A 12,501-nucleotide genomic window follows, 5' to 3' on the forward strand; every position below is an offset into this window, starting at 1 on the left:
GATCAGCTCCTCAGCTGCTGTAAATCAACATCACTCCTCTGATCTGGGTCCTCTGAGTTCCCATTATCAGTAAAGACATGTCACAAATAGACCCTAAATGTAGGGGAAAGTGAACTAGGAGAAAACCGGAGGTTAGTATTCCCCTGCTTTGAAACTTCATGCAACCTCCTGCAGTGCAATGGAGACACCCCAGACCAGTGGTTTTCAGCCTTTTTTCATTTGTGGATCCCTAAAAAAATCTCAGATAGAGGTGCAGACACCTTTGGAAATCTTAGACATAGTCTGTGGACCTACAGGGGTCCGCAGACCCACAGTTGAAAACTACTGGACTAGAAACAACATTAACTAAAAGTATACTATGCTACATTATTGGGCTCTATGCCACAGCAAACCCTGCGATTTTCAGGAATTGCTGCTGTATCTCATGAAAGTCTTTGTTCTACAATGTGAGTCCCTGAACTTTGCACTTTCTACTAACTGTAGGTAAGTCATAAAATAGGATAGTACTGCACTTACTTACTGTAAACAGATTAATTTATTGTATGAACTAAGGCCTAAATCCATAGTGCAATTTATCTAAACTGCTCTTTAGTTTTATACCTCATGAATTGCACTCAAATATTTGCTTCTCTCACTATTTGTGCTCTTCCATTTTAAATAACTAACCATTCTCTGTGCACTAACTTTTCCAAGGAACCCATACCAGGCTGAGCATAATTAAAATTGAATGTGAGCAGTAGTATCCAGCATATTATCCCGTGCCACTTGACAAACCAAGGTTCCAGTAAAAGACAAAGTATAATCTCCAAGTAATATAGTACTGCTGAAGAAAATGATGAACCATGTGTCTGACCACAGTTCAGTACAGACAGAAAAAGAACAATCATCCTAGACATGGCATGAGATGGCCCAGTGTCTCATTGTTTCCTTATGCTCCCTCACCTGTCTGCCTGTCTGTCTCCATCTGCTGTCTCGTGTCTTATAGTTGGATTGTAAGTGCTCTGGGGCAAGGACCATCTTTTGTTCTGTGTTGTACAGTGCCTAGCCTGTACAAATGAGGTCTTGGTCTGTGACTGGGACTCCTAAGTACAGTTGCCAACTTTCATGCGGTAAGTAAGCACCGCGACTTTCACAATAAACCAAAAATAAAGCTAATCCAAAACAAGCCAATCCCTAAGAAACCCAACACTCTATGTGACTAGATCCCTCCTGGAGTGCAGTCTGGGACTGTGGTAGGCCCACTGTGCACCCTTGACTCTCTCCCCACCTTGCCCCTACTTGCTCCTTGCTCCTTGCCCCTGCTTGCCCTTGCTTGCCAGGAGCCGATCAAAAAAAGAAGTAACAAGCTACTAGCCAACAAGCAACTCACAAGCCAATTAAGCCAAAAACAAGCCCAATTTCTGTGTTTTTTTCCGTGGGTTTAGTCTGTCTGCTCCTAAGTATCAGAGTCAGAATTTAACACCAGAAGAGACCATCATATCATCTAGTCTGACCTCCTGCACAACACAGGCATTAAACCCCTATCCATTATCCCTGTATTGAGCCCAGTAACCTGGATTAGACTTAAGTATTACAGTGCTAAACCATCTTTTGATAACAGTAGCTTTTTCTGCAGGTGCAGAGAGAATATTTTCTTCATTTCAGTTTATTCAACTAGTTCAATTCAATGACTAGTTCATTCAAAGTTAAGAAACCAATAGGAGTAGAAAAAGTTTTTCTTCTTCCAATCTAATAATAAAAAATAGTGAAGAGTTGTGAGAGGATGAAATCTACTAATTCTAAAAATCTTGATGGACATAGTGACCAGAAACAATCAGTTCAATTCATTAAGTACAGATAATACTTCCTTTCTTTAATAAATCAGTTTTAAATGCAAAACATGTTTTGATAAACTTTTTTACTTATTTAAGGTAGTTTATTTAATTTAAAAAACAAATAAAATGCTGTTTTTGTGAATTTTTAATTGAATTTGAATTTCCATCCAAATAGAGCTTAATACAAATTACAAGTAAAAAATTAATCATCTAGTAAATAAGAAATGGAACAAATTCATAATTTTCTAACAGAATAAAAAATGAAGAATCTAATGTGTAAATTAAGCTATATAATTGCTTAAATAAATATGTACAGATATAGTGTATCCTATTGGTTAGCAAAAAAAGCAGCAGCATCAAATTTAGTGTAAAGTTTATATTTCATTGCAAATCAACATGTTTTAATGGTTACCAACAAATAATCTTTCTTCAGGGAAAATAACTAAAGTATAAATGCAAAACATAATTAAAATCAATGATCTAAATCAAAGTTTTCTGCTTGCTGATTGAAATCATGATTATATTGGTGATTTAAATCACTTTGATTTCAATCAATCCATCCTGTTTTGTGTGACAGTGTGTGAATTCAGAGTGTGAATTCTTCATATCTTCAACTATTTGTTTTAGCAGAGCTATTCTTGGAATTTTCTCGCTTTTGAGCTAGTGAATGATTGAAGGTGGTAGTACCAGTGCAACACTAGTAGATGTATCATCACTATGGCTCAGCTGGAATTACTGTGTTTGAATTGTGCTTCAATTGATATATGGTGAAAAAAATCTTGCCCCCCACCCCAGCTACAAGATCCAGTATATTTTCATGACATGTTGCAATTATTAGAATGATCTGTATTTTATTAACTTGTAAAGTTTGGGGTAAGCAGGTTTGGTTGCGTGGGGGTGGGGCAGAGGAAGCTTAATATTAATGGAGAGTTGATAGAGTGTTTCAAAGTACGGATGGAAAATCCAGTAATCATACATTACTCTACACTTACTGTGGCTGTCCAACAATTACACTTCATGTTGATGTAAAGGTTTTAGCCGCATATGCCACACAATTATCTCCTTTATGTGAGACACTACGGAGAGTTAGTTTAGATTTATCACACACCCCTCACCTGGGAAACTGCAAAGCAAGTGAAATCTCTCTGCTTTCCCTGCCAGTGCCCTTTCCTGAAAGTACCAACCAATTAATTTAACCAAAATAGCGTGTAGTGTATATCTGTAATTTGAATGGCAAAGAATCCAAAGTTTTTGACTGAGGCTCATGGCAGCTTTGCTTTATTTTATTACGGCTTTTTCCGTAACAGGGTTTTTTGGGGTGGGGCGTTGAGATGGGGAGAGAGTCTACATTTTGGGCAAAAACATTTAAAAACTTCTCTAAAGCCCTAAAAATTCTGATTGCCTGGACTGAACAAGCACTCCACATGGGCAGACACAGTATTATGTATGGTTTAGGGGGAGAAACCAGTTCATTGACACTCAAGAAAGGAGGCCTGGCAGTTAAACTGTATAATACTGACAAATACATATTCCCACAATCTTTGTTCCCTTATCTGACTGAGGCATTTTACAAGTATCAAGCAAATAAAGGAAAAATATTAATTTTATATAAAATTCCACAAACAAGCTGCACTGATCATGTGTGAGGAAGGAAGGTACTGTATATTCTGACACAGTATAAGGCAAATGTCTTGGAAAAATTGTCTCATGGTTAAACCACAAGACTGGGAGGGAGGTGGTCTGGGTTTTGTTCCCAGCTTTGTCACAGATCTTTGGTGTGAATTTGGGCAAATCACAAATTCTCGTTGCCCATTTCCCCATCTGTGAAAATAAAGATGCTGCTTACCTCTTAGGGGTTATAAAAGTCTTAATTTATGTTTCCACAGGTTTTGTGATCTTCAGATGGAAAGCATGATAAAAGTTTGAAATATTAACGTCTCTCAGCTGCTCCCAGTTAAGAGGAGTGTCATTGATTATGGACAAAAAGTTACTGGTATGTCAGACAAACCACTTCTATTATTGTCAATTATTTCTGTCAGAAAATGCCAAATAGTGTACACAGGTTATAAAAATGAATGACTAAACAAAATAAGCATCACAGAATATTAAGCTTTCCCACACTACAGCTTTTCCTGAGACTCGTATCATTTTGGATCTTTGTTATCCAACATTTTGGCCATGGAAGGTTGTGAACTAGCTGACAAAGCAGCCACTAGCATTCTTAGAGTAAAGCACATGCTTAAGTGCAACAGAAAGCGTTACGTGTTATAAAATCAGTGCCAAAGCATCCTCCTCTTATTTTTTGTGTGTCTTAAATTTGGTGGGGGAAACAAATCTGGGGGAGGGGGGAACACATTGAATGTTCATTTTGGGGATATGGAGCAAGTAGGGACTTACAGCATAGGACCCCAAATTAGGTGCATTTCCTGGGTTCAACTAAGCAACAGATAAATACCAGGCTACAGGAAACAATCTCCTCAAAAATAAATCACTTGAGGGGAAAACAAAATTTCTTTGTGAATGATCGGGAGAGGAACATCAATGAGATTTGAAAATGATACCATATTGGCAGATGTTCTGAACATCCATCGGGACAGAAAAATAATACAATAGGAGCTAGAGAGATTAGAAACATGGTCAGAAAACAGTAAAATAGATTGATCTCTCAAAAGTGCAGGCTGATGCACACATGCAAAAGGAGGAAGAAACTTAGCAGCAATTCTGAAAGATACCTAAGGTGTGAGGGTAGGCAGGAAATTATGCATGGCTTCTATCTATCTATCTATCTATATATAAAGCAGCCAATGCAGTTTGGGCTGCCTATTCAGAAGTATCAGAGTTGAAATGCCAGCGAGCACCTAGTATTCTCCATTAAATCATTAGATTGTAAGCTCTTTGGGACAGGGATCATCTTTTTGTTCTGTGTTTATACAGTGCCTAGCACAGCAGAAGCCCCAGTCCCAGACCGGGACTCCGGTCAAGACTGCAATTCTAAGAAAATTATACTTAAAATAATAGGTAATAAAATATTGACAAATATAAGGAGTTCAGATCAGAGTAACAAAATTGATTCAGAAGCGGCAGGAACTGACTTATGGAGGAAACGCTATATGTATATATAATTATAGCTTTGCCTAAGTGATGCTGAAGTTGGGACATGATCACAGTCTACCAATATTTGAAAGGTCTAAACACCAAGGAAAAAGAGGAATAATTTAGAGTGCTGCACAGAGGTATAAGTGGGAATAACAGTGACATCATGAAAATGTAAGCTATATGGGAAAAATTCTGATCACTCTATGATATGAATAAGGCTCCTTGGCTGTGGCACGCTCTCCTTAAGTGAAAAGATGGAAGTTCCACCACTGGGAACACCTAAGAGTATGTTAGACTGAACGCTAATAGAGCTGTGGCAAGTGTTATGCTTTGTATGCACGTGGTCACAGATTCGAATCCCACTTAGTCTATCACAGACACTGTGAATAGTGTCTGTTTTAAATAGAAAGGATGTCCCCAGGGTTGGGGTGCTAGCCTGGACCGGGGGTCAATTCCCTGCTATATAACAAACTTGGTGCATCACCTTAGGCAGCTCATTTAATTTCCCTGTGCCTCCGGTCCCAAACTGTGAAAGGGGCTCGTCCATACTTCACAGGGGTGTTGGGAAGATAAAACTATTAAAGCTTGTGAAGCCCTCAGATAGTATAGTAATAAGGGCCATGTAGGTACCTTAGATAGATAGTAAAGATACCATAGGGGAACAATCCTTCAGTGGTGGGCGACGGACTGACTGGCCTTACAGATTTGTTCCATGTCTATATACTATGATCCTATAGAATACAAAACTCCGGTCAAGTGTTAGCAGTCTCTTTTGAGTAAACTCTGTTCAGTTGGGTGGAGTTTATCTTGTTTTTCGCTACATGCAAATTATAAGCCTCCACAACCCCTCTGCAAATATTTTCTCACACACTGCACCGGACAGAAGCAGGCAGGTTTCCTACAGATCTTCTGAATTAGTTTTGGGGTTTTGTTTTTAAAGGAGGGAGGAGTTGGAGGCTTGCGAGACAGGGCAAGTCAAAAAAACAACTAAGCAGCCAAACTAAGAAAAAAGGCAGGGGAAACTTCTGTTAATCCTTCTTCCTTCAGCAACAGTAGCTATGAGAAACCAAACCCTACATACAGCTCTTTTCAGAATAAAGAACCTCTGCACAGGTCAAATGCTCACTCCCCCTCACATTTTACATCGACTTGGTAATAGAGCCTTACCTGTTTGTCAGCGATGAAAAGGCAGAGAACTAGCCAACAGCCTGCGGCTGAGATGGACATGTCCGTGTGTCTGTCTCTGCCTGCCTTTCCTGTTTCTTTTGCTGTCACTGCCCCAGAAATTAGATCCTCCAAACCAAATCCCCTAGCCCCAGCCACATTTGAGTTAGTTACTTCTCTTTCTTCCTTTCCTTCCTCTCAGTTACATGAGGGGAGAAAACAAACATACCAAAAAAAAAAAAAAAAAAAAGTCTGGCTGCAGTCCCCACAGCATTTCCTCAGGACTTGACATGCAGGTTTTTTTTTCTTTCTTGTCCCTCCCTTTCCTCTCCCCGCCCCCCTGTTAGAAGAAGTTTAGTCATGAAGCCTGTGGTCCTTCCTCCTGGTGATAGTGCTCCCTCCCCAAGTCCACTCCACTGCCTACTGCTCGAGCCCTGCTTCCCTCTTGTTCTATCTTATAATTTCTCTCCTCCCATTGCTTCTTGCAACCTCCTGCTTGCTTCCTCCCTTTCACTGCATCCTGCTTGATCCTGAAGTTTCCTGATGCTCCTTTCCTTTCAATCTCTCAAGCAACCTGCTGTCCCCTTCCTTCGACTACCTCTGGCAAAGTCCTACTGCCCTGTTCTTTCCCAGTGCCTCCGGCCCCCACCCCCCATCCAGAAATTTCCTGATGACCCTTCCCTTCCACTACTTCCTGAAACTGCCCTTCTACTCCCCCTCACACTGCCTCCTGCAACTTGCCCTCAGTGGACCCAGCAAATTCCTGCCCTTTGCCTCTGGCTCTGTGAAAATTATACCAGATAGGCATTAAATCCACTACACTGCAACTCCCCTCTCCTCTTTATCAACAACAAACTCCTTAAACCAGTGGGAAGCATCTTCAGCTGTGCTGTCTTTCTGTGTATATGCGCTGCACCAGGGCAGGTGGAGGTGGGGAACGAGTTTCTAAGATGATCTAATCAGGAAGTTGCTCTTTTTCTTGGGTATTTAGATTTGGCCCATGACCAGAAGAAACATAGCTTTATAGGTTATTCCACACCTACAAAAGATCAGACACAAAGGGAAACGGTGCTCTTTGCTTGTGCCACTATTCTTTGTTTCCTCCACAGATGAATTACCCTTTCAAACAGCCCTGGGTGTGAGGAGAAAATGGGCCATTAGGTTTTTCCTCACAGCGTTCTAATCCGGAGAAAGGCTTCATGCATGACACAGCTTTCTTCTGAAATCACACAACCTCAGCACCCAAAGGCACATAGCAACAACAGTGCAAGTGGCGACATAAATACATTGGTATTCCTCTCTAAACAATAGCGATTTCTTATGATTTAGGGTCACTCCCCTCCCTGCTAATCCCAGGAATCTTGAATTTACTTTTACATTTCAGTGCTTGTAAAAAGGGCTGGCTCGACACATCTAGAGAGCAAAGTCTGCTCTTTCTGCATTATATACACAAGAGAGACAAGGTGGGTGAGGCAATATGTTTTATTGGACCAACTTCTGTTGGTGACAGACAAGCTTTTGAGCTACACAGAACTATTTACCTCACCCACCTTTGCTCTCCCATACATCTGTCAGTATAGCAAAGGCAGCAGCAGGGTATGATTCTTACCCTTGTGCCTCCATCCTGTGCCAGGTGAAGCTAATTCTGGGGTGAGAAAGCAGCTCACTTTCCCAGCCCGTTCAATACTTGGGCTGTAATAAAATTGCCACCTAAGATGCTAGGCCTGGTCACTAGGTACACTGGAATTGTTATACCAGATCAGACCATTGCTCCATCTTGTCCAATGTCACCAGTAACCACCAGTTCCACATGCCTCAGAGGAAGGTGCAAGAAACCCTGTAGGGCACAATCACACCCACTTATGGAGACAGTTTCTTTCTAAACTTATCATTTAGTGCTTGGCCCATGCTTTAAATATCCCTCATATTTGTTAAAATGCTAGCTAATGTAACTGTGGGTGGTGTCATTATCTATCTTTTAAATCCTTTTTTGAGCCTACTGAACTCTTGATACACCATCTCTCTGTGTGCATGTACATATTATACATCCCCTGCATTTTCAGTGACATGATATCTGATTCTAAAAGAGAATAGAATTTGGGTGTACACTGCACCCTTTCACACAGTCTAGTTCAAGAGTCACCCAGGTTTCACATCCATAGAGAAGTGTAGGGATGACAACTGTCTTATAGACCTGAATCTTAGCATCCTTCCTTAGGTCATAGTCCATGAAAACGCGTCGGAGCAGTCTCCCAAAGGAAGCACTTGTGCACTGGATCCTGGGTGACCTACTGACAGCCCCTCTAGAGTCTGGAGAGGTACCACTAATGATGCCTCTGGAACATCCTTCGCATCAAGTGGGAAGATTGCTGCACTAATCCCAGCATCCTTACAGAAGCCAATGTCACCAGCATTGAAGCAATGATTCTTATGCATCAACTCCACTGGGCTGGACATTGTGTGTGGATCCCAGATTATCGCCTCCCAAAACAAACCCTTTACTCTCAGCTCACCCCTCGTCAGAGACTCTGTGGTGGTCAGAGAAAACGCTACAAAGACACATTGAAAGCGAATTTCAAGAAAACTGATATGGACATCGCAAGCTGGGAGGAGCAAGCCACGAACTGACCTCAATGGCAGTACATTCTCCATCAGGCAGTGGCCCGCTTCGAGGAGCAGCACCTTGCCCTTGAAAAGAGAGAAAGAAAAAGAAAGAACTTTCTTTCAGCAGGCAGCTAACCTGCCAGGAAATGTTCTGGGGGAAGATATGGGGTTCCAGGATCAGACTCCTGAATCCTGAGGTATCTGGCTGGTGAATCTTGCCCACATGCTCAGGGTTCAGCTGATCACCATATTTGGGGTCGGGAAGGAATTTTCCTCCAGGGCAGATTGGAAGAGGCCCTGGGGGTTTTTGCCTTCCTCTGTAGCATGGGGCACGGGTCACTTGCTGGAAGATTCTCTGCACCTTGAAGTCTTTAAACCATGATTTGAGGACTTCAATAGCTCAGACATAGGTGAGAGGTTTATTGCAGTAGTGGGTGGGTGAGATTCTGTGGCCTGCATTGTGCAGGGGGTCAGACTAGATGATCATAATGGTCCCTTCTGACCTTAATATCTATGAATCTCAGGACCCATATGTAAATCCATGGTAGAGAACATCCTCAAACTGAGAGATTGCCGATGATGAGTTCAGGAGTGTGTTGGGACAGGGACATATTCTCCATCTGTGTTTGTACTTTGCCAAGCACACACACAGGAGCTTTACAAAGTAATGCATTTGTAACTCTTCTGCCAGGTGGAGCCAGCAGCAGCCAGAGACGGGTTCAATATCTAGGGGTTCCTTTCCATTGATACAACACAGAACCGGATCAAGCCCCGACCCAGTAACCTGGGTAACACACCACACCTGGGAACCTCTGAGAGGCAATACTTCCCCACTCGCAAGCACAGAGTCTGAGCATAGAAAAGAAACTTTTAATAAAAAGAGGGGCAGTAACTCAGCATTAATTTGGGAAACACCACAAACAGGGTTCATAAACATAAACTATGAGTAAAAGACCCAAGTAAGTTGAGCAGCGTCCTTTTCCACTCAGGTTCTTAAGTACAGCAACCCAAAAGTCCCTTTCACATGCCTGACCCTTCTCTGCACCCCACTCACAGTTCCTGTCCTTGGTCAGTGCAGACCCAGAGCTCAGAGGTGCATCTGCAGAGTTTACCTCCCCCCCGGTTGGGTAAAGTGACACTTTACTCGCTCTGCTGCTTGGGCACTCACTTGCTACCCCTCTTTGCCAACCACCCTGCTGGCCACTCACAGGCCACTCTTACCATTTGGCTCCTCACTGCGCCTCTCCACCGGCTGCCTGTCCCCACCCCTCTTATTTTCACAAGGCTCTGACATTCGAGCCCCTGGCTTAACAAGGTACTTTCAACTGAGGGTGGCCCCCTCATTTGTGACAGGTTAAGCACAGTCCTGCTTTCCTGTATTCCTATAATAATTACAACATTGGTAACTGTATTTCACTACCCCTGCCTTCAATACTAAGGTGATTTGTACCCAACACCAGCCAAAGTTGATCACTTTGACATCGCTGTATCTGCTAAATATATAAGTAGAGCAGAAGAAAACTGTATTTACATAAACACACCCAAAGTCTCTCCCCCTCCCAGCTAGCTGTCAGGGAAGCATTCATTCAGACCCTGTTGGGGTCTGGGTTATAAAGTTGGTAAAAGAGGTAGCTGATCACTAAGAATGGCTTATTTGTATGGAAAGTATTCTGGAATGGTACTAACAGAACAGAATCACAGTAATGGGTGAAAATTCTTCTGAAGAAGCTGTGCACACTCCTCATGCTGGAAATCCTCAGTCTTCTGCATTGTATGGGTATTTTTAAATGATCATATTTAAGATACACAGAAATGCTGCTCTTAAACAGTGGCACTGGAACGCTTTTTATGGTGGGGTGCTGAAAGCCAGCAAAACTATTCCCAAACTTTTTACCTTGGTCCCCCCTGAGCTGAGGCCAGGAGCAGGGCCATGTCTCCCGGAGGGGAAGACACAGACAGGGATAAGGGTCGAGGCTGGGGCCATGGCTGGGGCCAGGCACGGGGCCAGTAGCAGAGCCCCGTGTGCGGGACCAGCAGCCGGGCCTCCACATGTGCGGGGCCGGCAGCTGGGATCCCCAGGCATGGGGCTGGAAGCGCGGACCCCTGGGTGTGGGGCTGGCAGCCAGGATGCGGGTCCCTGCGTGTGTGGCTGGGCGTGGCAGCTCGGACCTCAGGGTGCGGGGCCAGCAGCCGGGATGCAAAACACCCCCTGCAGCCCGGAGCGGGGCCACCAGCCAGGACTCCACATAAAACCTGCGGGTGCTGCAGCACCCCCCACACCCCTGCTTCCCACGCCTATGCTCTTAAATAGAACAATCGGTTAAGTTCCTTCCTCTTTTTACTTGCATGCACAATACTGAAACTGTAAGCACTGTTTATTACTAACTGCTGATTCAGGCTACAGATTTACAGGAGAAAGCCAGAAGGACTTTAGGATGCCCAGAATTGCAAAACAGTTTCTATTATAATTCCTCTGCACAGATGCTTGTTTCCTCCTGAAACATTCATCTTTGGGGGTGAAATTTCCACTTCATGCCTGCAACTTTTGTCTCCATGTGAAGGTCAATTATTTCTTGAAAGCTTGAGTGAAGGCATTTGTTTCTGATTTACATGCTATGAAACTGATCCAAACCCCAGTGAATCACTTGGTGTCTTCTTACTGACTGTATAGTGCAGTAGAGCCTTGGAAATCCAATTATGAAGGTCTGAAAAATAAGAACTGGCAAATGTATAGTAGGAAGTTTTGTCAAAGCTTAAATGATAATGTTAGCCATAGATGTTCTAGGTACGGCTGGTCAAAAGTTTTACACCAAAACTGTTTGACAGAAAATAGGGTTCACAACTATACAATTTTTAAAAAATGTCCACTTTCTGGAGAAAATTTTGTCAAAAAACCCAAATACCCCCAAATCAAAACTTCAATTCAGAAATGCTGCCATGATGTCGCATGCCTCTATTCTCCATTATAGTCTGGATGCCTCAGACAGCCTACATCTCCAGTGATCCACAGTTGCTATGGGACTCCCTTCATGCATTATGGTAAAAGATGAGACTGTGGTGCATCATGGGAAATGTAGTCTGGCCCGGGAATTAAGCACACACAGGAGAATTGGACATGAGGCATCTGAACTGGACCCTCCCTTAAGGCACTGTGGTAGCCCTTCTGAATAGAAAATTTCTGTTGCGTTTTCACACCAAAATTAACTGTTTAATTGTTGTTGAAAATTTCCACAGAAAAAGCCCAGCTCTAGGCATGCCTTCACAACTGACTGTACAGTGAAATGGCTTCTGCTTTTGCCTCCCCCCAAAGACGCATGTCTTAGAACTATTAAGTACTGTGTTAAGATTGCATGGTTAAGGTTAGAAAATCATGAAATGCTAAAGGTAAAGTTGAATGCACAACTTTAACTCTGCCTCATTGTGAGTATATATTATGTTGCAGTCTAATGTAGCGCTAATATTCTATTTTTTAAATATAAAATTCTCTCTCTAATGAACTATAAATGCGGGTAAATAGTTCTAGTTTCAAAGGATGCTGTCAGGGTTCCTTCCCCACTCTGAACTCTAGGGTAGACATGTGGAGACCTGCATGAAAGACTCCCTAAGCGTATTCTTACCAGCTTAGGTTAAAAACTTCCCCAAGGTACAAACTTTGCCTTGTCCTTGAACAGTATGCTGCCACCACCAAGCGTTTAAAACAAAGAACAGGGAAAGAGACCACTTGGAGATGTCTTCCCCCAAAATATCCCCCCCAAGCCCTACACCCCCTTTCCTTGATAAGAATCCTCACCAATTGGTACAGGTGAACACAGACCCAAACCTT

General features: G+C 42.7%; 1 protein-coding gene across 1 annotated transcript in view; it reads right to left on the reverse strand.

Moving 5' to 3' along the window:
* TNFRSF11A (TNF receptor superfamily member 11a) overlaps positions 1-6,318 on the reverse strand; it is a 39,912-nt gene extending 33,594 nt beyond the window's left edge. The window contains exon 1 of the mRNA XM_074944971.1: positions 6,078-6,318. Coding sequence (XP_074801072.1) covers positions 6,078-6,137 — 60 coding nt within the window. The 5' untranslated portion in view covers positions 6,138-6,318. The remainder of the gene's footprint in view (positions 1-6,077) is intronic.
* Positions 6,319-12,501: the final 6,183 nt, after the last annotated feature.

The sequence above is a fragment of the Natator depressus genome, chromosome 2, assembly GCF_965152275.1.
Source record: "Natator depressus isolate rNatDep1 chromosome 2, rNatDep2.hap1, whole genome shotgun sequence".
NCBI lineage: Eukaryota > Metazoa > Chordata > Testudines > Cheloniidae > Natator > Natator depressus.